The sequence below is a fragment of the Pleurodeles waltl genome, chromosome 5 (assembly GCF_031143425.1).
Source record: "Pleurodeles waltl isolate 20211129_DDA chromosome 5, aPleWal1.hap1.20221129, whole genome shotgun sequence".
In the NCBI taxonomy this organism is placed as follows: domain Eukaryota; kingdom Metazoa; phylum Chordata; class Amphibia; order Caudata; family Salamandridae; genus Pleurodeles; species Pleurodeles waltl.
In genome coordinates this window covers 733811066-733837003 of record NC_090444.1, presented here as the reverse complement: position 1 = coordinate 733837003, position 25938 = coordinate 733811066, and the positions used below count along the sequence as shown (strand labels likewise).

The 25938-nt window shown below is 45.0% G+C and overlaps 1 protein-coding gene across 4 annotated transcripts in view; it reads right to left on the bottom strand.

Moving 5' to 3' along the window:
- BIRC6 (baculoviral IAP repeat containing 6) overlaps window positions 1-25938 on the bottom strand; it is a 1722273-nt gene that overhangs the window by 1302927 nt on the left and 393408 nt on the right. For all 4 annotated transcript variants that reach the window (XM_069234691.1, XM_069234693.1, XM_069234692.1 and 1 more), the window contains exon 21: window positions 11662-11809. In XM_069234691.1, the coding sequence (XP_069090792.1) occupies window positions 11662-11809 (148 nt within the window). The remainder of the gene's footprint in view (window positions 1-11661; window positions 11810-25938) is intronic.

Genomic DNA, 25938 nt, shown 5'->3' with positions numbered 1-25938 from the left:
GGGCAAATATCCCCCCATACCAGCCCCATGTGGGGCATGCCCAATTCTCTTGGAGGCTTCTGACCCAAGTTCCTCGCAAACCTAAACAGCGATTCGCACCATGCCTCCCTCATTTGGGACCTCTATAAAATTAAACGGTTTCAGGACAGATTTGCAGCAAATATAATGCCCATGCAGCTAATGTGCTTAATTTTAGTGATTGACGTATTAAGCATAAAAAAACTTTTCAGAGTGGGTATTCTTACGCCCACATATTAAAATGCATGATTTATCGTTGTTGATCAGCTCCTGCTTAAAACTAAGGAAGTCATTTAAAAGTACCTGCAACCCGTTTGCAGCATGAGCTAAGAGGAAGGCATTGTCCGCGTGCAGCACAACAGGGACTGATTGAGTACCTATTTAGGCACATCACCAGTACAAGAGCCTAAGAAGGAGTCTAAAGCATTAATATAAAAAAGAAATTAAAAAAAGGGAAAAAATATAGCCCTATGTAACCCCACAGGTAACTGCAATGGGCCGTCAAGTCCCCCAACTGGGATAACCAGACTCATGTGGTTATATTGGTGACATTTCTTTAAACGTCTGTTAGGGAGGGATCGACACCCGCTAGACCCATGATATCCCAGAGTTTGTCCCTGTCCGCTACGTCAAAAGCGCAGGAGAGGTTCTTGAAAGCCATACATATGGCCCCTCTCCTGGCTTGGACATTTTTACCAAGAAACAGGGCTATGTTTAATACTTGTTCTGTAGTACTTCGACCCGCGAAAGTCATTCTGCACATCTGTAATGAACAGGTTTTCCTCCACCAGGTTTCCAATTTCCCCAAGATGACGCAGCTGAAGATTTTCAATAAGGAATCAAGCAAATAGATGGGTCGATAATTGGAGAGGGTATTTTTACTACCTTTTTTTTTTTATAAATAGTGACTGTCTGTTTCCATGACTCCAAGGACCCTCCAATTATCAAAGTCCTAAACACAATGATCAACAATGGAGCCCAAAGATCCAGGTTGTGACTGAAAAATTCGTCCATAACCTCGTCTGCACCCGGTGCATTTCCTGTCAGAGTTTAGGATTGCCAATCGAACCTCTCCCACTGAAATAGATTTACTAAAATCTATTAAGGCTTATTGTGGCACACTATAATCCCCCGATGTCTTACACAGTTAAATATTTGAGAAAAATGGGAAACCCATTCCTGCTCCGATACAGGACAATCAATCCCTGAACGGTTCTTTTCAGTAAAAAAACGGCCTGTTCACCACTTTCCAAAAGGCCCTGTTATCTTTTAAGGCAGCAGCGCGATCCAAATCATCCCAGGCCTTCGATCCAATTTCTGTCTTTCTTTTCTCAAAGGCAGATTTATAGTTTCTTCTGGCTCCCCGTACCGCTTCAGGATCTCGTGGGATGACATTGGTAACATGTTTTAAAACGATTCGGGTTTTAGTATACTCAAGAGTTAAACCAGACCTGAACAGGTCGCACCCTCCGTAGGTTGTCTGTCAATGACCGATTTGAAACAAAGGTGCGGATCTTAGTAAATTAAGAACAGGAGGTAACTGGAACCTTGTCATCAGTTAAACCGCTATTAACTTATCCAAGATTATTACTAACCACTTCTACTAAAATGTTATTGGCTTCAATATGATGCCACTTCCTGCAAACACCTTTATTGGAGCTAAAAATTAAAGGTAAGAGCTGCCCACGGGTCGGAGGGGTAATATAGGCGAAGGATACTTAAAGGAGATCGGATAATGGTCACTCCAAGGGGAAAAAAGAACCTCATACTTCCCTAGCTGTTGAGCCAGGTCCTCGGACAGTAAGATATCATCTATGGCGCTCCCCTTGCCCCTTCCAAAAAAAGTCAGGGCGTATGCGAAATATTCATCCCCTAGGTCCGATGCAAAAAGCAAACTATTAACCAACAGTACCCGTATTAGGGAATCACCATACTGAGAGTGGCAAAAATGGCCCACATGATCACCCTAGCCATTTATAATTCCACAAGCATAACGCAGATATATTAAAATCACCTACCTATAAAATGAAGCATTAGACTCCTTTTCCATGATTTCTGAGAGGATTTACATTTCCTCAATAATCCCCACAGGTTGACACCCATAGAAGTTATACTAAAAATTAAAGTATTATGTGAAACGTTTCAAGGTGGGATAGCTTCAAAATCCGAATACAGGGATTTGAAAGCAATTCTTTGGTTGTACATTGCGGTACTGCAATGGAAACCAGGACTAAAAGATCCCCCTCCCCTCCTACCAGCCACCGAATGAACTGCAGGGGAACAGAAGGACCTAAACAAGTTGATGAATGGGCAATCAAACAACCAAGACTCTTGGCAACATGTAATGCCATAGTCCTAGATGAATCTCAACCACTCCTGGATATTTACCTTAGTTCTGAGTTTCTGCCACATTCCAGGAGAAAAACTGTAAAACCATCGAACACAGAGCAGGACTAGCCTTAATAGCTGATAAATCACCCTGGATTGAATTTACGTCAATTATACTGGACGGCAAGACTTCCGAACACACCTCATAATTGAACAATTCATTCCCCCCTCCACCCCCTCCCTTTTCAAACTGGTGAAATCAGGGCCCAGGGTAAAACAGGCAAGGTTGCACGACTCATGAGCCACCCCCTCCATCAACAAACTATCAGCCCAATACAATGGGAAACATCTAATAGGCAATAGGCCACTTAATCCTTTAGCTGAGAGGGCTGCAAGCCATCGATCAAATCAATAGTTGCAATATATCTCTGATGGCACCTGGAATCTGTTGTGTCTCAAAATCTCAAGGCTCCTTGTGTGTGACTGAGCAATAGGGGGTGTGACAACCTGCTCTCACCTTCACTCTGTGAGGATCGGGTAAATGCTAAAAATAATCCAATGGGAGGACAGACGCTGGATAACTACAATTAACAATAACACCGTCTCCGTTCAAATCCTTGGCAGACGGACCTACCCAGCCTACTCTTCTCACCATAAGGATATCATTGAACTCCCTGATAATAAAGTTGGTATTTTTATACAGCCGGTGACACAGTTTCTTTTTAAGGTTTGTGTAAGATTCATCAACAGTACATTCTATTATAGGAGCCCCCGTCAGCATGGCCACATATTGGGAACAATCAGGAGGCAAACATAAAGGCGCTTTACCATGAGTAGAGGTGTGCTGAGAAACTCTCTCAAAGGTAGCTGAAACGACAGGAGTCTTTTCCACCCTATGGCCAGATGGTGGTTGCAAAATACCCTGTTCAGGTCCATGACATATCGCTGAAGTGGAAGTGGAATTTGGCACAGAATGAAAATGTCACTTACCCAGTGTACATCTGTTCGTGGCATCAGTCGCAGTAGATTCGCATGTTCTGCAATAGCTCGCCATCTGGTGTTGGGCCGGAGTGTTACAAGTTGTTTTTCTTCGAAGAAGTCTTTCGAGTCACGGGACCGAGTGACTCCTCCTTTTGTCTCCATTGCGCATGGGCGTCGACTCCATCCTCGATTGTTTTTCCCCGCAGAGGGTGAGGTAGGAGTTGAATTGTAGTAATAGTGCCCATGCAATGGAGTGACTAAGTATGCACTTATTTAAGGTTGAGATGATACATATATAAATAATTGAAGGTAACTTCCAAACTGCTACAGGCTCCCGGGGAGGCGGGTGGGCACATGCGAATCTACTGCGACTGATGCCACGAACAGATGTACACTGGGTAAGTGACATTTTCAGTTCGATGGCATCTGTCGCTGTAGATACGCATGTTCTGCAATAGACTAGTAAGCAGTTATTTCCCCAAAAGCGGTGGATCAGCCTGTAGGAGTGGAAGTAGTCTGAAATAATGTCCTTAATACAGCTTGACCTACTGTGGCTTGTTGTGCGGATAACACGTGTACACAGTAGTGCTTGGTGAATGTGTGAGGCGTAGACCATGTGGCTGCCTTACATATTTCTTGCATTGGGATGTTTCCTAGAAAGGCCATGGTAGCACCTTTCTTTCTGGTTGAGTGTGCCCTTGGTGTAATGGGCAGCTGTCGTTTAGCTTTAAGGTAGCAGATTTGGATGCATTTAACTATCCATCTGGCTATACCTTGTTTTGAAATTGGGTTTCCTGCATGAGGTTTTTGAAATGCAATAAAGAGTTGTTTAGTCTTTCTGATGTTCTTTGTTCTGTCAATGTAATACATTAATGCTCTTTTGACATCTAATGTATGTAGTGCCCTTTCAGCTACGGTATCTGGCTGTGGAAAGAACACCGGAAGTTCCACTGTTTGATTTAGATGGAACGGTGAAATAACCTTTGGCAAAAATTTAGGATTGGTCCTTAGGACGACTTTATTTTTGTGTAGTTGTATAAAAGGTTCCTGTATAGTAAACGCCTGAATCTCGCTTACTCTTCTCAGGGAAGTAATGGCGATGAGAAATGCCACCTTCCAGGTTAGGAACTGTATGTCGCAGGAGTGCATGGGTTCAAAAGGTGGACCCATAAGTCTAGTTAGGACAACATTTAGGTTCCATGAAGGAACAGGTAGTGTTCTTGGTGGTATAATTCTCCTAAGGCCCTCCATGAATGCTTTAATGACTGGTATTTTATATAGGGAAGTTGAATAGGTAGTCTGCAGGTATGCAGATATTGCTGCAAGGTGAATCTTAATGGAAGAGAAAGCTAGGTTAGATTTTTGTAAGTGAAGCAAGTAACCCACTACATGTTCTGGAGTTGTGTGTAATGGTTGTATTTGATTAATATGGCAGTAGCAAACAAACCTCTTCCATTTACTTGCATAGCAGTGCCTGGTGGATGGCCTTCTTGCTTGTTTTATGACTTCCATACATTCTTGGGTAAGTTGTAAGTGCCCGAATTCTAGGATTTCAGGAGCCAGATTGCTAGATTCAGCGATGCTGGATCTGGGTGTCTGATCTTTTGGTTGTGCTGTGTCAACAGATCTGGCCTGTTGGGCAATTTGATGCAGGGTACCACTGATAGGTCTAGCAGCGTTGTGTACCAGGGTTGCCTTGCCCAAGTTGGTGCTATCAATATGAGTTTGAGTTTGCTTTGACTGAGTTTGTTTACCAGGTAAGGAAGGAGAGGGAGAGGAGGAAAAGCGTAAGCAAATATCCCTGACCAGTTCATCCATAGGGCATTGCCTTGGGATTGTTTGTGTGGGTATCTGGATGCGAAGTTTTGGCATTTTGCGTTCTCCCTTGTCGCAAACAAGTCTATCTGAGGTGTTCCCCAGAGTTTGAAATAAGTGTTCAGTATTTGGGGGTGAATTTCCCATTCGTGGACCTGTTGGTGATCTCGAGAGAGATTGTCTGCGAGTTGATTTTGTATCCCTGGTATAAACTGTGCAATTAGGCGAATTTGGTTGTGAATTGCCCAATGCCAAATTTTTTGTGCTAACATGCTTAACTGCGTGGAGTGCGTCCCTCCCTGCTTGTTTAGATAATACATTGTTGTCATGTTGTCTGTTTTGACGAGAATGTATTTGTGAACTATTATTGGTTGGAAAGCTTTTAGTGCTTGAAAAACTGCAAGAAGTTCTAGGTGATTGATATGCAGTTTTGTTTGATGTACGTTCCATTGTCCTTGTATGCTGTGTTGATCGAGGTGTGCTCCCCACCCTGTCATGGAAGCATCTGTTGTTATTACGTATTGTGGCACTGGGTCTTGGAAAGGCCGCCCCTTGTTTAAATTTATGTTGTTCCACCACAGAAGCGAGAGGTAAGTTTGGCGGTCTATTAACACCAGATTTAGAAGGTGACCCTGTGCTTGAGACCACTGTGATGCTAGGCATTGTTGTAAGGGCCTCATGTGCAGTCTTGCGTTTGGGACAATGGCTATGCATGATGACATCATGCCTAGGAGTTGTAATACCATCTTTGCTTGTATCTTTTGTGTTGGATACATGCGTTGTATGATGGTGTTGAAATTTTGAATTCTTTGTGGACTTGGAGTGGCTACTCCTTTTGATGTGTCTATTATGGCTCCCAGGTATTGTTGTACCTTGCGTGGCCGAATCTTGGATTTTGTGAAATTGACGGTGAACCCTAGTTTGAAGAGGGTTTGTATGATATGATTTGTGTGATTTGAGCACTCTATTAACGAATGGGCCTTGATTAGCCAGTCGTCTAGATATGGGAACACATGTATTTGCTGCCTTCTGATGTGTGCAGCGACTACCGCTAGACATTTGGTAAAGACTCTTGGTGCGGTTGTTAATCCGAAAGGCAGTACCTTGAATTGGTAATGTATTCCTTTGAATACAAACCTTAGGTATTTCCTGTGCGATGGGTGAATTGGTATATGGAAATAAGCATCCTTGAGGTTTAAAGTTGCCATGTAGTCGTGCAGCTTTAGCAATGGCAATACTTCTTGTAGTGTGACCATGTGGAAGTGGTCTGATTTGATGAAAGTGTTGACTACTCTGAGGTCTAGGATTGGTCTCAGTGTTTTGTCCTTCTTTGGTATCAGAAAGTACAGTGAGTAAACTCCTGTGTTTATTTGTGTGTTTGGCACTAATTCGATTGCATTCTTTTGCAATAGTGCCTGCACTTCTATCTCTAGGAGATTGGAATGGTGTGTTGTTAAATTTTGTGCTTTTGGTGGTATGTTTGGAGGGAACTGTAGAAATTCTATGCAGTAACCATGTTGGATAAGTGCTAGAACCCAAGTGTCTGTAGTGATTTTCTCCCATGCTCTGTAATAATGACCTATTCGTCCCCCCACTGGTGTTGTGTGGAGGGGGTGAGTGACATGTGAGTCACTGTTTAGTAGTAGGGGTTTTGGGGCTTTGGAATCTTCCTCTATTTCTAGGGAATTGCCCTCCTCTATATTGTCCCCGAAAACCTCCTCTATACTGTCCTTGGTAACTGGACGGTGTGGCTTGTGAGGTGCTGGCTTGTGTGCTTTGACCCCGAAACCCCCCTCGAAAGGGCGTTTTACGGAATGAGCTGTAATTCCCTCTGCTCTGCGGGGAGTAGAGTGCGCCCATGGCTTTGGCAGTGTCCGTATCTTTTTTGAGTTTCTCAATCGCTGTGTCCACTTCTGGACCGAACAGTTCTTTTTCATTAAAAGGCATATTGAGAACTGCTTGTTGAATCTCTGGTTTAAATCCAGACGTTCGGAGCCATGCATGCCTTCTGATAGTTACAGATGTATTAATTGTCCGTGCAGCTGTATCTGCAGCGTCCATGGAGGAGCGGATCTGGTTGTTGGAGATGGCCTGTCCCTCCTCAACCACTTGTTTTGCCCTATTTTGGAAGTCTTTGGGCAGATGTTCAATGAGATGTTGCATCTCGTCCCAGTGGGCTCTGTCATAGCGCGCAAGTAGTGCCTGGGAGTTCGCGATGCGCCACTGGTTTGCAGCTTGTGCTGCGACTCTTTTACCAGCTGCATCAAACTTGCGGCTTTCTTTATCTGGGGGTGGTGCATCTCCAGATGTGTGAGAGTTGGCCCTTTTCCTAGCTGCTCCTACAACAACAGAGTCTGGTGGCAGCTGTGTTGTGATGAAAGCCGGGTCTGTAGGAGGCGGCTTATACTTTTTTTCCACCCTTGGTGTGATTGCCCTACTTTTGACCGGGTCCTTAAATATGTCTTTTGCGTGCCGGAGCATACCAGGGAGCATAGGCAGGCTTTGGTAGGAGCTGTGGGTGGAGGAGAGTGTGTTGAACAGGAAATCATCCTCGACCTGTTCTGAGTGGAGGCTTACGTTGTGAAATTGTGCTGCTCTAGCCACCACCTGAGAGTACGCGGTGCTGTCTTCTGGTGGAGATGGTTTTGTAGGGTATGCCTCTGGGCTGTTATCTGACACTGGGGCGTCGTATAGGTCCCATGCGTCCTGGTCTTGGTCACCCTGGCTCATGGTGGTGTGAGCTGGGGAGTGTGATGGCGTTTGTGCTGGTGAAACGTTAATCACGGGCGGAGGAGAGGGTGGTGGTGTAACTCTTTTCACCACTTTTGGTTGTGGTACTTGTTCCGCCTGGAACTCCAACCTTCTCTTTCTCCTAATGGGGGGAAGGGTGCTTATTTTTCCTGTCCCCTGCTGAATGAAGATACGCTTTTGCGTATGGTCCGCATCAGTTGCTTGTAGCTCTTCCTCAAACCTATGCTTCTGCATTTGGGAGGTTAGCGAGTGCTCTTCTGTATAAGAGCCTGAAGCTGGGTCGCTTGCAGTTTGTTTCGGCGTCGAAACTGTGTCTGCGTGTTTTTTCGGCTCCGAGGTGACTTTTTTCCTCTTCGGTGCCGAAACCTCTCGGCGTCGATCTGTTTCGGCGCCGCTGTCTCGGCGTCGAGCCGTGTCCACACCGGCATCTCGGTGTCGAGGCTTGTCTCCAGCACTTTCTCGGTCCCGAGAAGGCTGCGTGCCGGTGTCTCGACCGGAGTCGGACGATCTCGGCACTGTTTGGGCCTTTTTCGGTGCCGACGGTCGGTCACCGATTTTATGGGTTGAGCCATGGCCTGGTGGCAGTGGCGTCCCCTGGGCCTTGTAAATGTTTCTTTGTGTGGTTTTCGACGTCTTACTCACGGTTTGTGTATCGTCGAATCCTTCGGAGTCTGAGTCTTGGATCGAGAAGGTACCTTCCTCTTCCTGTTCCTCGAACTCCCGTCGGGCTGTCGGTGCGGACGCCATTTGAAGTCTTCTGGCTCGACGGTCTCGGAGTGTTTTTCGGGACCGGAACGCACGACAGGCCTCGCAGGTGTCTTCGCTGTGCTCAGGTGACAGGCACAGGTTGCAGACCAAGTGTTGGTCTGTGTAGGGGTATTTATTGTGGCATTTGGGGCAGAAACGGAACGGGGTCCGTTCCATCGGCGTTCCTCAGCACGCGGTCGGGCCGACCAGGCCCCGACGGAGGATCGAAAAACTACCCCGAAGGGCACCGGAGCTCTTCGATCTTCGATGCGGTGTTGAATCTAAGTACGCCGATCCCGAACGCAACAATACCGACGAAAATCTTCCGAAATTAACTATTTTTTTCGTTCCGAAACTCGGAGCGACAGGAACACGTCCGAACCCGATGGCGGAAAAAAAACAATCGAGGATGGAGTCGACGCCCATGCGCAATGGAGACAAAAGGAGGAGTCACTCGGTCCCGTGACTCGAAAGACTTCTTCGAAGAAAAACAACTTGTAACACTCCGGCCCAACACCAGATGGCGAGCTATTGCAGAACATGCGTATCTACAGCGACAGATGCCATCGAACATTACATTCCTGGGTCTCGCATGATATTAGTACCACAAAAGTTACAAACCGGTGGGTGGATGGACGCATAGGGAGGTGCCTGGACTGACATTATGTGGGGTTGCAGGGCTGGTGAAGTAACTGGGGACCTGCTTAGCAATTAAGTCTTTGATAGAAAGAATTGGCGCTTTGGACGGGGCTAAGACTGGAGCAACTGCATCAACAATGAACAACTTCATTATGTCGACCAAGTACTTTCAGGATGAAGTATCTTACGCCGCAGGCGGTCTATTGCATTTTTTGTGTGTTTCAAAGTCCCTGGCCTGCCTTTTTCTGCTCCACCTCGCAGTCAGGGATGCTGGGGAATGTAATCCCACCCCTCTCTTTTTTTGTCGTTGTTGAGTGCTGACAACACCTCCATTTGTTGTCCTACCCAGCCTCCTCTTAAGGCATACACCTTCCCCAGAAGTTGCCACTCGTGGTCGCCATCTTCAGATTTTGTTTCCTTTTTTATTCTCTTCCATCTTACAGGGGAAGGTTACCTGTGAAACCAGAAAATTCTTCACGCTGCAAAACTACCCCTACAGGTAAGAAACCATTTAGCTTTACAGCATGAATCTTTGCAGGATTCACATACTGTGCATTGATTTTGTAGTAATTTTTTAATCTTGGGATGTAGATGAACTTAAATTTGTAAATAAATGTTTAAAATACGTTTTGTCCGAGTTGAGCTTCCTTGTTCATTTGAATATCTATGCAATCATGTTTTGTAAACGTGTGAACTGATTATCAAGTAGCTGTCATGCAAATGTCTTGCAAAGGTATATTTGTTAGCGAAGCTATTGCTCTCTTTTTTTGCATGTTGAGTGCGTTTTTGATTTAGAAAATAATTTAATTTCTGTACTCGGGAGACACAATTGATCATTTGTGAGATCCATTTAGAGACCGTACCCTTTGTCACTGGTTACCCATGTTGTTGTCTGCAAATGACACAAATAACTGCTTTGTTTTCCTACTTGTCTTTTTTCTTTCCATCTAGTACATAATCACTGTTCTTATGTCCAATGTGTGTAATGCTCTTTCCGATTGATTTTTTTGCTGTTGGAAAAAACTTGGTAATTGAATTGACTGAAATATGTGGGAGTGTGAAATAACTTTGTGAAGGAATTGTGGATATGTCCTCATGACTATTCTGTACTTGTGGATTTGTCTGTATGGCTCTTGGATTTTAAGTGCCTGTAGTTCACTCACCCTGTGAAGTGATGTCATTGCCATCAGGAATGCCGTTTTTAGTGTGAGCATGAGTAATGAGTCCTTGTGTAAAGGCTCTTTGGGTTTGCTTATTAGTTGTGTTAGTACCAGGTTTATGTTCCATGTAGGAGCTGGCACCCGTCTGGGTGGTGCTATACTTTGTGCTCTCTCTAGGAATTGTTTTATTACTGGTGTTCTGAAGAGACATCTTGACTTTGATAGTCTTTCGATGTTTTTAGGGGGGGTTACGCCTCCTGTGGTGTCCCTGCAGAAGAATCCAATGTTTTTTTTAAATCTTTGCTTGCCTTGGAAAAGTATTTTTTCCCCTCATCGAGGCAGCTTTCTGTGTTTTAGAATGTTCTCTCTATGGGATTGTACGGTTTCCTATCGACGTTAGCCATAGTCATCTCAACATATAATTTTTCTCCTTCGGCAATGATACCCTTCTAGTTGCTAGACAAACCCAGGCCTTTACGCAATGGAGTTTGCTTTTGTCCCTGCATGCCATACTGTGCCTGCCTCTGTTTGTCCCTTACCCTCAGCATTTTCAGCTGGAACCCTGCACAAGCCTATGGTTGAATTGAAGCTAGAGGTTACACATCCGATATTGGTCCTTCTGTGCAAATATGTTGTGGCACTTCATGCAGAATTGGAAAGGTGTCTCCTCCATCATGCTGAACAGAGGGCTTCCTGTCTGGGCATTCTCCAATATGGTTACTGATTATCCAGATGTCAATACTAATCCTCTCTGGTACCTCTTTTCGGTGCCCACCTTTATTCGATAAAACTTTGTCCAAACTTCTTATTTTTGCAGATTGGAAAGACTTCAGTTATGCTTCCAGACCCAATAGTGGAACAAAAGTATCTGAAGATGGCGACTGCGATGGCATTCTGTATTCCATGTTGGAATCTGTTATGATTAAAAGAGAGCAGTTGGGACAAAGCTGTGGGTTGAGGGTGGAGTCCTTCCTGAATGAATAAACTTCACTCTTGTTTACCTACTTGCTGAAGTCTGCTTACTGTCATCTGAGATTACACCACACTATATCAATAGTAACTGCTAAACTGGCAACATTAGTGTCTAGCACTTTTTAAAACGACCAGCTTTGATCTCAAGACATTTACTAAACTTATCGTTTTTCAGAACAGACACCACATCATATTCCAAAATATAAAGCATTTTCCTAGAATGATACACGCAAACATAAAACATAAGTACCTCGTCTGAAGTAGAGCTTCCATGGGAGTTAATCTGTCCTGCAGCTTTCTGGACACAGCAGTGAGTAGCATTGCACATGCTGTACTGCACCCAGCTAAATCTTCATCCTTTACATAATTCAATAAAACAAAATACCAGTACACTGACCCTGCAAAAATAAGTAACAAATATAAATATTCAGTACAAATGCCAACAGACTGAGTCACTTACCACCTCACCTCATTTACAGTGCTCTACAAATGACAACCAACAAATGAGGTGTGAATCTTTGCTTTCTTTAGTATCGGGTACTCTGCAAACCTTTCTTCTAACTTAATAAACACATACACATGATTAGCAAGGCAGAACAAAATAGGTGAACTGAAAAGTAAAAAGACCAACAAAAAAACATACTTTTTTTGTTTATGCTCAGAATGTTGGAATTCAGCTTTGGCAAAAAGAACTGATGTATTGTGTTCCCTATGGGTTGTGGAGGACAGTGACGCTTCTGATGACAGCACCAAAATACGTATGCTACTTGAGTTCACTGATGAAGGACCAATTCCACAGGTATGAGAAATGTGAGGTCCAGTAGTCATAGCCCTCCTCGCCAATGTATGCACAGTTCTTTTAACAGAAAGGATAACAGCCTTCTCCTGCACAGTTTAAAATCAGAGGAGAAGGACCTCAACAGGTGGAGCAGGAAGCCTGCTACAGAGCTGCATGAAGTCACAAGTGCACATACAGTAACAAGTGCTATACAGCAAAACATGGAAATCAAGAATAAGTCTAGCCTGTGCAGCCTCCCGTACTAGAGCTGTGGGTGTGATGTACTAGAGTCTTGCAGGTGTTGGTCACTCTTTGTTGGTCATGATTATTTATGCACTGTGGTTGGCTGTGTTTTCAATGCGAAATCGGAAGGAAGACCATTCAAAACCTGAAAAGGCTTGGGTGGAAGTTACTATTGGCAAATGACAACAGGTCAAAAGAAGAATGGGTGCGTCCTATAACCATCGCTAATCTGCAAGAAAAAGCATCTTGCAGACAGTAGTACAACTTTTCCCTCAACATTTGTAGTTGTTTGGAGTGTTCCCCTGGTTTCCAGGAAGTGATCGTTCAAGGGATAGGAGACTTAGGTTACCACAAAATCTATGGTAGACAGCATCCATCCAGTCATTAAAGCGTATGTCACAGAACTGATTTGGGAGCATGAGGACAATGCAGGAAGCAGTAAAGCACATTTCACACTAAGGGTTTCAGTTTTGCTGGGCTAGTAAGACCCAGAGTACAAACCATCAATGCATGGTTTGTGTAAATGTTTCCATCTTCCACAACGTAGAGGTCTGAAAGGTCTGAGCTTCTTCACAGGGGAAAACACAAATGTGGCTTGTTCCTTCACTGTGAAGCAGATTTCACCAAGTAGTATTGTTCACTTACTAATGGTGAAACTTAGCTGGTTTTAAACAATGGTTGTAATGAACAAGTTACTTACCTTTGATAACAAATTATCTGGTAGAGAAATTTTTTAGTTGCAGATTCCTTACCTTAAAATTTCCCCCAGGCGTCAGAATGGATCCCGAGATTTTTCTTCAAGCTGTACCCTTGCACTCCGTCAGGTGGCGTGCTTTGTTGGCGTCGTGGTCACCGTGATGATGTCGCGGTCGTATATAGGCACCACCCCAGCGTGTTAACATCAGTTTCATTTCACGACTTTCCACACCAGAAGCACAGAGCCATGAAAAAAACAGACTGGTGCGCCAGAACTGTGGCCCTGAAAGTGAGTCCCTGTCCCTAGAACTCAGTTCGCAGAGCGGGGATTCTAAGGCAAGGAATCTGCAACTAGAAAATGTCTTTACCAGAAAATTCACTACCGAAGATAAATAACTTGTTCATCTGATAGAGACTTCTAATTGCAGATTCCTTACCTTAGAATAGATACTCAAGCAATACAGTCCCAGAGGTGGGTTGGCGAACCAAGATCATACTTGAAAGTCCTGCAGGACCGAACGGCCAAAGTAGCCATTCCTGCGGACCTGACTGTCCAGGGAGTAGTGTTTAGTGAGCGTGTGCAGGGACACACACGCTGCTGCTTGGCAGATGTCCAGGACTGGAACTCTGAATGCAAATGCAGTAGTTGCTGCAATTGCTCTGGTAAAGTGAGCAAGCAAACCCTCAGCGGGTTGCTTCTTAGCAAAAGAGAAGCACATTTTGATGCAGAGAACAACCCATCTAGAGATGGTCCTTTTCTGAATCGCTGGACCATTCGTCACACCCACATTACCCACAAAGAGATGATGGCAGACAGCTAAGTTCCTTGCAAAAGGTGCCAGTGGAACCAATGGCTCGGTGACCAGGGAGGGTCCCTAAGGGCTGCAGCATGTATTGTAACTCCATAGGGGACCCCTCACTAAACATAAGCACACTGCCATTGCAAGATTGTGTGTGTTGTTGGGGAGAAAAAGGTCAAGTCGACATGGCATCCCTCTCTGGGTGCCATGCCCACAAACCTCTGCCTGTGGCATAGGTACGTTACCCCTCTAGCAGGCCTTACAACCATGACAGTGTGCACTATACGAAAGGTGAGTGAACAGCTGCATGAGCAATATGCCCCTACAGGGTTAAAGTCCATTCTTAGACATTGTAAGTGCATTGTGGCCATACTGAGTACAAGAGCTGGGAGTTTGTCATTACAAACTCCACAGCTCCATGATGGCTCCACTGAAGACTGTTAAGTATGGTTTCAAACTTCTCAGCACAATAAACCCACACGGATGCCAGTGTTGGATTTATTTTACAATGCACACAGAGGGCAACTTAGAGATGCCCCCTGTATGTTACCCAACCCTTTAGTGTAAGGCTGACCAGTCGGTGCTAGCCTGCCACTAACACACAAGTTTCTAACCACATGGGATCAAAGCCTTTGTGCTTTCTGGGGTCAGAAACAAAACCTGCTCTGGGTGGAGGTGTGTCACACCTCCACGCTGCTGGAACTGTAACACTTGGCGGTGAGCGTGGGGTAGCCAGACCCCGTAGGGCTGCACAGGCTGAACTTGGAGATCCTCTAAGGAACCCCCAGAGTACATAGGATCATGCAACTAGCACTGGAAATGGCGCAGTTGCATGATTCCAACATGTTTGATACCAAACCTGCCTAGGTTTAGAGAAGACATTAGGCAGTTAGACCACTCGTATCAACTACATACCTTACGATGGCTTCCCCACACTTAAAAAGCTAATAGAATGGAGTGTGGAGTTTGTAGGAGCACCATGCTCAAGCAGTGGTACCCTCACACCTGGGGATATGCACCCTGCCCTTGGGCTGAATGGGCTACCAGAGGGGTGCCTTACAGTGTCCAAGTTCAGTGACTGCGACATAAGGCAAGCCTTATATATAAAGTGGAAAGTGCATGCACCATTGAACGCAGACTGCAATGACAGGCCTGCAGACACTGTTTGCATGGGCTCCCATGGGTGTCATAATACATGCTGCAGCTCATGGGAGTCCCCTGGTATACCAATGCCCTGAGTGTATAAGTACCATATACTAGGAACTTATATGTGTGCACCAGTATGCGAATTGTGGGTGTAAAAGTTTACAACAACCAAATTTAATGGAGAGCGCACAGGCACTGGGGGTCCTGATTAGCAGGATCCCAGTGTATTACAGTCAAAACATACTGACACAGGAAAAAAAGTGAGGGTAACCATGTCAGAAAGATGCAACTTTTCTACAGGGGCAGCTGCAAGACCAAGATACCAGGCCGAAGAGACAGGTGCCATCGAAGGGCATGTCCATCAGTGATTACTGGACATCCCCTGTAAAGCCAGACGTGCTAAACCAAGCATGGCACCTCAAGGCCACCGTCGACGCAACCAATCTGCCTAGTGAGTGGGTCGTGTCCAGTTCACAATAAATCATGATCTTGGCTGCATCTCTCCTGTCAGCAACAGCTTGGGGGAGAACGGGCTGTGTCTAGCCCGGGACGGTGGTAGCACTTGCATGACTGTATCCCATGAAGTAAGGGAAAAGCGTCCCAAAACGCATGCGGTTTTCACAGACCACAACGTCAGACTGGAGGAAGAGAACAACTTCTTCCCTAGTTGCTCCAATAGTTTTGATTTCCTATCCGGAGGTGCAGAAGCGAATGCGCCTGAGAGGAAGAAGCCTGGATGACCAAACTCTCAGGTGTGGGATGTTGGGTCAGGAATTTACGATTGTTAGGCACAGTCCTATGGTGGTAGGCGATTGTCCTGTTGACAGGAGCTCCTGTAATGGGTTTAGATCACGTCCCCAGCAGGACATCAGAGAGGGCTTCATTAAGGGGCAAAAGGGGTTCAGACGTGGAAGCCCCTGGCTGAAGCACCTCAGTCAGGAGGTTAGTCCTGACAGCCACCAATGGCAGCTCGAGGCCCAGGACCTCGGCTGCTCTTCTCACCACCACTGAATATGAGGCTCCCTCCTATGTAGCCACAGTAGGGGGAGAAAGAATGCCAACATAAGGTGAAGTGTCATGACCACTGGCTTTGTCCAATTCCTGAGCCCAATCCATTTCAGGATCTTCTAAGCTGGAATTCTTAAGGATCCAGTGACCCTCTCCATACACTCACTGTACCTGTACCCATAGGCATAAGAGTCAGGATCCAATCTAGGTAACAAAGTCCCCATCTAAGATGGAATCGGCATCGAGCGACATTGTTCTGGCTCCAGAACGGAGTCGGAAATGAGTATGGGAACGACGTTGATTGTGGACCCGACCAGTGTCAGAAGCATTGACGTCTTTACGGGTGCTGGGGAAGGTCGAGATTGCATGACTGGTGCAGGTACGGGTCCGGTAACGGATCCTGGGGTGCTTTCCTGAGCTGAGGCCAAAGCCGCCGGCACAGAACCCGAGGGGACCCTCATCCGTCCCTACTGGGCCTGCAGGTGTCACAGGAGGGCCAGCCTGCCCCAAAATGTGGTGCATTGTTTCGTAAAACTCTCTCAATTGGGCAAGGGTGGCTCAGACTGCCAATGACTCGGAGACATGTGGGCCAACCCAGAAGCAGGCTTTCAGGACTGAGGCCCACATGTTGACATGCCTCCCGCGTCGCATCGTCTGAACGACGGGGTGAAGTCGAAGCATGCTTGTTCTTCTTCGACTTCTTCTTGTGACCCGAATGTTCCGACGAATTGGAGTGGGACGAGGACGAGTGGGGATGGGGACCGGGAGCAACGCGGAGCCGAGCGCCAGGTCACCATGAGCTTTAGGGACTGCTCCCTCAATGCCTTTGGGTTCATGGCCCTGTACTCAGAGCACCACTTCAGCTCCTGGAACCACAAGCACATGATGTGCGGATCTTTCACCGACATCACGCGCCGACTGAAATCACATGGCTTCAATCCGGTCTTGGAGGAAAGACATCTCGACGCACCAAGTAGTCAAAAACTTTGACAGAAAGGTCAAAAAGTCAGTCAAAAAACAACTGAGGGTAGCTCTTTGCCAGATCTGCGCATAGGCTGGCGTGGAAAGAAAAGAACTTGACATCAGCACACCAGGGTGGTGCCTATATACGACCGCAACATCATCACGGCCGCGCTAACGAGGGACATTGGAGTCGAACAATGCCACCTGACGGCACGCAACAGTACTGCTTGAAGAAAAGTCTCTGGATCCAGTCTGATGCCTGGGGGAAATTCTAAGATAAGGAATCTGCAACTAGAAGTCTCTATCAGATAGAAATCCTACACAGTAGAAGAGGAATTGCAGGTTCAGATATCTGGTGTATGCTACTGGCTAAGGAGACAATGGGGTGTAACTATCATAAGTGAAACTGTGACTGAAAGACTGTAGTTAAGACTCCGTTCCACAAAAATTACAACAATAATTGTACCGGAGCCGTGACTGTCCTGGGTTATCCAGACCATAGAGATGCTCACTTGAGGACCAGAGTACAGATGAAAGGTTGCAGGCAGACCTTGAAGTTGGTCCTGGACGTCACCTAAAAAGACTATCATGGACATTAAAGCACCCTCTAAGCCCCATGAACTGCGAAACCATGTCCACTGTATCAAGCCCAGTTTACAAGGTCCGCTTATCAACATCCATGTCATTTTAAATGAGATTGGAAAAAGATTTGCACTTGATCAGATTAAATAGTTCAACCAATGCAGTAATTTATCAGGTAGCAAACAAAAAAGGTGCCAGCAGGCACATGGCATTCAAAGATCTTAGAGCACAACAACCAGAAGAAAAGACTTCCTTCCCCAGAAAATCCGAAATATTTCTTTCTATCCACAGGAACAGTAGAAATGCTACCCTGTTTCAACATGGACGAACCATGAATAATACTCTCAGGTGAAGGCTGTACTGAAATAAAGCTGGTCTGATGCTGTGGGTCTGTACTTTAGAGACACTAATCTGTCAGCTGGATGATTTGTTTTCAAAGTCTCTGAAATTTTATTCACAAAGGCCTCATTAAAACTGTAGCCTAGCATCTGAAGCCCCTGTAGCCCTTGTCCGTGCCTACAGGCGGGTGTAGAGAAAAACAGAAGAGGAGCTGACATCCTTGTTCCAGGGCAGCACCTTACGCAGCATCATGATGTATGTCTGGGGTGGAGTACTGAAGGAGCCACGTTGCCACCCAGCAGAGTAGGACACCTGTTATAATTTCTTGATTGACTCTGGTGCATGGGAGGATTCAAGTGATGTGGAATCTCAAGGTACACACAGTGTCCACTGGAAAATCATTACTGAAGGTAAACAACTTGTTCATTTAATGGACACTTTTACCTGCGGAATCCTCACCCATACATGCCAATTGACTCGATTCAGGTGGGAGTCTTCTGATTTATTAAGCCAAAAATGGCTTTATTTTGGCTGCCTCTCACCTGAAGCTGCCTTTATTTCTATAGAAGTCAATGGAAGAAATACATTCTCCTGATTATTTTTTTAAAATCTCACATGTTCCTCTTCTAAAGTGTTGGCATGTATGCTCACCTGTTGAATCAAAACTAAAATAGTACCTCCCAGGTGGTGGGTGTGAGAGAATAGTCAAACCAGGAAGTCCTGCGGTATCAATCTGGCAAAATAGCCATCTCAGAAAACCTCGGAAATGGACAACAGTAACTGGTGAAGGAGTGTGGAGAAAATCAGGTCACCACCCAATAAATGTTCATTACTGGTATTTCCTGGGAATGAGCTGAAAAGGCAGCCTTGAAATGTTTGAATAGGGACCTACTAACCCTGGAAGGTCCTGGCAAGGGTATATCAGATCTTTATAAACAGGATAATCCAAAAGGAAATTGCCTGCCTTCTCGGAGCCAGCATTGTCCAAGAAAAGTTGGTAGGCTACCTGGAACTCAGATTTTGTCCTTGTAAAAGCTAAAGGCCCACAAGGGGCTAAACAGTGTGCTGTCCGTACTCCTTGGCAGGAAGTGGGTAGTACAGTTGGCAAGATAACTACCTCACATATACCGGAGTGAATACTGAACTGAAAATACTTGCACCTTGCTACCACACCTGGCTCACATGACAGCAATGAGGAAAATAAGCTTCAACATTAGAAGTGTCAATAAACAACGGTGCATAGGCTCAAAGTGAGATGCCATAAAGATTCAGAGTACCAAATGATGTTGCCATCATGGTATCACAAAGGGTTCATGGGGAAGCAAATATGTTGGTCCTTTCGGAAACTGCATGAAAAAAAGTGATTTGAACAACTAAGGTTGGTCAGGCAAACAGAAAGGGTAGAAAGGAACAACAAATAAATGTGCTCAAAAAACACCATGTGGGCTAAGGAATAAAATACCAAGTATCAGATAAGAGCCCCTCTAGGAGGTCAGCACCCAACCCTGGCCAATAGGAAACAAAGTAGGACAAACACCCAGCACAGATAGACTTAGTGAATGACACTCAGTTTGTTACGGATTATGTATGAGAGAGGATCAAAGCAACACAAACTTTGTTGCTCCACATGCAAGAATGAAGGAGGCAGCTCTGCAGGTTTGTGTACATGACCTGTTGCATGATGCGGTCAACTTTCAGAAGAAAAGAATGAAGTGGCTTTAGGACAGGCAAAGTAGATCAGAGTACCTATCACACCTTCCAATGCTAATCCAAAGCCAGTAGTATCTCTGCCCAGTCCAGGTGAAACTTCCTCAAAACCCAAGAAATCTGAGGAATAAGAACATCATAATGGAGATAGTTCCACTTCTGACCAAACTCAGCTTCAGGAACCGCTTCAATGGAAACTGAAAGGAGCATATCCGTAGGCACCGTTGTCTCGGGGAGCAGAAAAGGTCCACATAAGGGATGCATCAGACTTTGGAAAAAGAATTAGACCACATCCAGGTGAAGCAGCCATTACTGATATGCAAAGTGGCTTTAACAGGTTGTTGCATACATGTTCAGGGAACCTGCGAGTTAGTTCTGCACCAGCTAACTGAAGTGAACCTAAATCTATGGCCATAGCTTCAGTGCCTCCAGGAATGGGGAGCACAAGTCCACTGCACCCTGCATGTTGGCATACTACATAGCGATTGTGTTGTCAGTCAGCACCTGGATCGAGTGACCACAGATGCCTTCAAATCCAAACTCTATCCAAGAAGATTCCCATGTGCTGGGCCTCCTGGGAACAGAGGCATAACTGCGGCGCCCACAGGTGCCCCAATGAAAAGGCAGGAAGGCCTTGAGGGATACAGTGTCCAGTTCCACCTAGATAAATATGAGAACAAGCAGTCTCTAAGAGAGGTGGAGGTGTGCCTTGGAGAGGTTGACAGAAAATCACAGGTGAACAGCAGGGAGACAGTGAACTGAACATGGTCTGTCACCAGCTATGACAAAGACACCTTCAGTATGCAGTTGTCGAAATATGGTTATGAAGGGACCCCCCCACCCCATCCGCCCAAACCTGGAAAGATATGTTCCAACCACCAACATCACCTTTGTAAAAAATAAAAATAAAAAAAAAGGCATCTAAGTCAGTCTCAAAGACAGGACCACGAAATGAAAATTGAGAGTGAATGGAGTCCACAAAAAAACACAGATCTGCAGGATCGGTATATGAGAGCACACGTCCTGCAGGTTAAAGGACACTATTGAGTTGCCATGATCCACAGAAAGGAACACCTGAGCTAGGGACAGTCTCTAACTTCTTCTTGCGGTGGAAAAAGTTAAAAATACAAAAGGTCCAGAATAGGAGAGAGAACCCCAAACCTCCTAGCCTTCTTGGAAACAAGGAAATAATACCACTGCACTATTGTTCAACAGCGAAAGGACCGCTTGATGCAGAATTCAAGCATGATCTTCAGAGATACATAAGGCAAAAGGAGGGAAATCATGGACAGGTGCAGGCCCTGCAAACAATCTACAGAAATCAGTAGGTCAGTAATGATAGACTGCCATCATTCAAAGTGGTAGGGCACCCTCACCGACAGGCTGCATGTGCTCTTTCAACGATGGGCTAAAAGAGCTTAGTTGGGACTGCTGCATAAGTAAAGTAAAATTGCTGCTGATGACCTCTATGGGCCTTGCAACCACCACGCCCCTCTGTCCAGCCACAAAACATTGTCAGGCGGCTGAACAGGCTGAGTTCTCAGAAAGTGTATGCCTCTGGAATAACTCGGGAACTTCCAATAGTGTTGTTGGAACTGTTGTGCCAGGGCAGCCTGGATCCAAAGACCAGTCCATGGTCGATACTGGTTTAAAGCGCTTCAGAGCTGAACTGGCGTGGTCACTAAAAAGCCAGGAGCCAAACAATATCTTTTGAAAAGCTGACTTAATACATCCAGGAGTAGAGGCCATTGAGGAGCCCACAGATCAAGCAACAGAGTCAACCGTGTCCAGACCAAAGCATCTGCTTCGCTGCCTCATCTGTCAAGCACATCCTCAGCGAAGTGATCAAAGAAGTGGTTAGGGAAATTAGGGACAACTCGCTAGCCATTTCCCACAAAGTATGGAACTTCAGGGCCAAACATCAAGTTGCATCAACCGAGATAAAAGCTATCCTCTCTTGAAAGAAAAACATTCTTTTCGGGGGTTTCAATCACTTTTGACTACATATCCAGTCAAGAGGTAAGGAAGGAATCAGGATTTTATCTGAAAGATATCTGCACCACAAGGTTCTCAGAAAACGGGGTGCCACTTATGAGTTTTCGGTCCTCAGCAGCAGGATGGCCAATGCCATATGGCGACTGACAGCCAGTGTGAAAGAGAGTGTATTCCAAGTCACTAATATGGGTCCATCAGAGCATCAAAAAAGGGCAGCATGGATTCAGTTGGGTGGCAGTAGGATGTAAAATCTGAGTTAGGATATACAAGTTGATTTCTTCAACACTTTAGGAAAGTTTCTGGAGCTCAGTAGCTTTACGCTGCACCACAGTAAATGCAGCCACCTCCTCCATAGCAGGCCCTGAACAGAAGTATAAATCCGCATTAGGCAAATGTTCAATACCACTAGACTTCTGAAGATCAAACTGTAACCTGGATAGAGACACACAGATGGGAGGTAGCGACCAGCCTCGCAATTATCAATGACATCACAACAGACCATATGGGTTATCTGAATCAGATCAGATTCATAAAGTTCTACCATTTACTTATAGAACTCATGTGGTAGGCCTCTCCAGGATGAAGCTCCTCCAACAACTGCTGTGTCTTTCGTCTAGATCTAACAAGGATGTAAAATCCACCAGGTCACAACATAATCTCATGTTGAAGCTGATGGTGTTGGGGATGACACTAGCACTAAAGTATGAACATGTAACAAGGCCTTCTCAGAAGACTATGGAGAAGACAGTCCCAGATAAGGATCCAAAGGCAGTGAAGCGCCCCTGACTGGGGCTTTTAACATAAACCAGTCAGGACCCTACAGGCTAAAGAACACCATGGTTACATGGGTTGTGGTTGCAATGCACAAAGGGTCAGCAACAGGGGTCGGGAAAAGTGGGAGCAGTTCTCTAGGTTCCAGCTCTAAAGCCGGCACCAAAGCAAAACCTCCCAACTTAAGGTCAAAGCCAGAGTCAAGGAACAAACATAGCAATAAGAAATACCTCTGGACTTTGAATGGCATAGTGAGAACAAATTGTCCCTTCTGTTTTATCTCCGTGACCTTCTGAGGGACTTCTTGGACGAAGCTCGCTTGAAGAACATAACTGTCAGAGGGGAATTGGAGCAGGACCTGGTGCTGCACATAGAAGCTGAGAGGTGGTGCTTACTCACCACACTATGTCTGGGCCATTAAGAGCTCAGTCTTTCTCTCGGTTACTGACTTTGCACGCATGTTCCCACATTTATCACAAGACTTTAGTTCACAACATAGCTCAAGACACCATACACAGACTGAGGGAGTTGAGATCAGATATCAAAAATAGTTTCACAGGAGTGGCAACGAGTAACTCTTGAAAGTTTTGAAGAAGAAAATCCAGGGTAAAGGCAGGCACAATTCACTCAAGTGCCATATACATTGTCTAGAAGTTAAATGTGCACTATTGGATGCAGAGTGCCCTTACGGAGCCCACATGTGAGATTGTTAACATGAGAAAAAGACAGCGAGGAAGGACAGGAGTAATCAGTCAGAAGCTTCTAAACTTTGAGACTTTTTATTGACATCTGCAGGACTGAGAAAAGGTGTCAAGGGTTCCAAAACGAGGTCAGGTGATGGCACACGAGATTTCCTGATTCCACTTAGAGTTTTAAGCCATAAAAATTGACACCTGCAAAACCATCAGGTACAAGACCTTATGGAGCCCTGCCAAGCTGAAGCTCCCAAACGCCGATTGTTGAGAAATTTCAACTTTCAAAAAAGCAATTACATACCAACATAACTCAAGAGGGTGGAAAAAGTCAGCAATCTGTGGATGGCAATTTGGGTAGCTACTGTTTCAAATTCATCCCAGTAGGAACTTTTGGCACAAACCTTCAAGGCTTCAGCAAGACCACAAAATCGATGCACCCGACCTCATTGAGTTCGTCTAAACCCAAGTGTTCTGCTTATCTCACTGACAGTTTATAACTTCTATAGCAAAGACTTAATAACAATAAAGCTGTTGGCCATTGCACAGTACTTGACGTTACTTGATTCTTGATCCTTCATGGCCAATCTTAGAAGAATCTTGGAACTGGTCATACTGTCCCTATAGGATAACTAACATAGACTTTCTATTGTTCCTTATGAATATTGTCATTTGGTATTTTAATCATTTAATATGAACTGACATTATATTGATTTAAGCATTTTACCTGTTTTATTTCTGGATTTTGTTTTAGTGCTGTTAATTTTTGTTTTTACAAACGTTTTATTGTAGAAAGGGCAGTTTCTTTTTTCAAGCTACCAATGGCAAGACACTGAGTTGATTAACTTTTTGGGAGCTCATAGCAAGGATAAATATCTGTTTTTTAACAGCTAGCTATCAATCCCATTAACATGTGGCCTGAAGCGTTACAACTAATGTGCGTTTTGGTTATTATTAGGAATCAGGTATTCGTTCATTAAGGAGGAAGAAGGCATAATCCTTAAAATATTCAGTAAAGGTTAAAGAGAGAAAGTTTAAGCATTGCAATAAAATTTTCACATTTCCATGTACCATTCTTTCGTGTTTTTGGAATAGGACAATAGAAATCCTGTCAGGACAAGGAGGCTAGGATTAGGCTAATTCTTTCTTTGTTTATTCCAATAGCAGCCATGTCAGAAAACGTACAACAAGCTTCATTTCCCATAAACCCAGGGACAATGAAGAATAAAGAAAATAATGTCCATTAATCAATCGGGAACTAGGAAGCGCCGTCATCCTCTTTTGTCCCTCTTCTCTTGCCCACTTTCATTGCTGCTTGCAGCCAACTGCAGGTTAAGTGTTGGGACACCAGTTCCCATTTGTCATAATTTGTCCTCATTGGGTTTTTTCTTCCGATTATCAGTAATGAACAAGTTGCTCACCTTCGGTAATGCTTTTTCTGGTGGATACACTAGCTATAGAAAATCTTCTTCCCAGCTCTCCATGTCAACAAGGATGTCACAATTGCACGGCTCCACACGACTCCGTCTGACATCACTGTGCTAATAAGAGGTCCTCGCCAGCATGTTGACGTCCGTTTCACCCATTTCTTACGTGCTTTTGAGGCAAAGAGGTGAAATCCGACCTCACAATAGCTCAAATGAATACATATATACATAAAACCATAATGATGCAATAAAATTATAACCATCATTTATGTATACAAATAATTACCAAAACCTACGTACACGTGTAAAACAAAAATCATGGTATGACCAGACAGGCAACGGGGAGGCGGGTGGGACTGTGAGGATTCCACAGGTAGCTAGTGTATCTACCAGAAAAAGCGTTCCCGAAGGTAAGTAACTTGTTCTTCTAATGGATACAACTACCTGTGGATTCCTCACCTTATGAATAGAATCCCAAAGCAGTACCGCAGTCAGAGGTGGGAGCCTGTCTGGTTACACCAAGAAATCCTGCACTACAGATCGTGCAAAATGTCCGTCCCTCCTAACCTCAGAGTCCAAGCAATAATGCTTTGCGAAGGCGTGGAGCGACTCCCAAGTTGCTGCCCTGCAAATATCCACCACCGGAACCCCTCTAGCCAGGGCCGAAGTGGCAGACTTAGCTCTGGTCGAATGGGCTCTAATACCCTCAAGGGAACCTTCTTTGCAAACGAGTAGCAACCCTTGATACAAAGAATGACCCTCCTGGATATCGTTCTTTTATGGACCACTCTGCCCCTCCTCTTTCCAATATATCCCATGAATAGCTGATCTTCCAAGCAAAAGTCTTTTGTCCTCTCAATATAAAAACTTGAGAGCCCATCTGGGGTCCATACAATGGAGTCTCTCTTCCTCGTTTGAGGGGCGAGGACGAGGGTAGAAAGATGGAACGGTAATGGTCTGCCCAATATGAAATGGAGTGACAACTTTTGGTCGGAAAGCCGCCCTGGTTTTCAGCACCACTTTATCAAGAAAGAATAAAGTAAAGGGAGGTTTAACACAGAGAGCCTGAAGCTCACCAACACGTCTAGCCGATGTTATAGCTATCAGAAAAACCGTCTTAAGAACTTAAAATCTTTACAGGCAAGAATGCATGGGTTCGAACGGTGAACCCATTAAAAAAGTTAAAACGAGATTCAGATACCACTGAGGCATAAGAAAAGGAGTGGGAAGAAACGTATTAGTTAAACCCTTTAAGAACCTAATAACAATAGGTGATTTAAACAAGTAGGGCTGATCCAGAAGGCAAAGAAAGGCCGCCAGTGCTGCCAAATAGCCCTTAACAGTAGCAACTGCAGAACCCTTCTGTGCTAAAGCTAATGC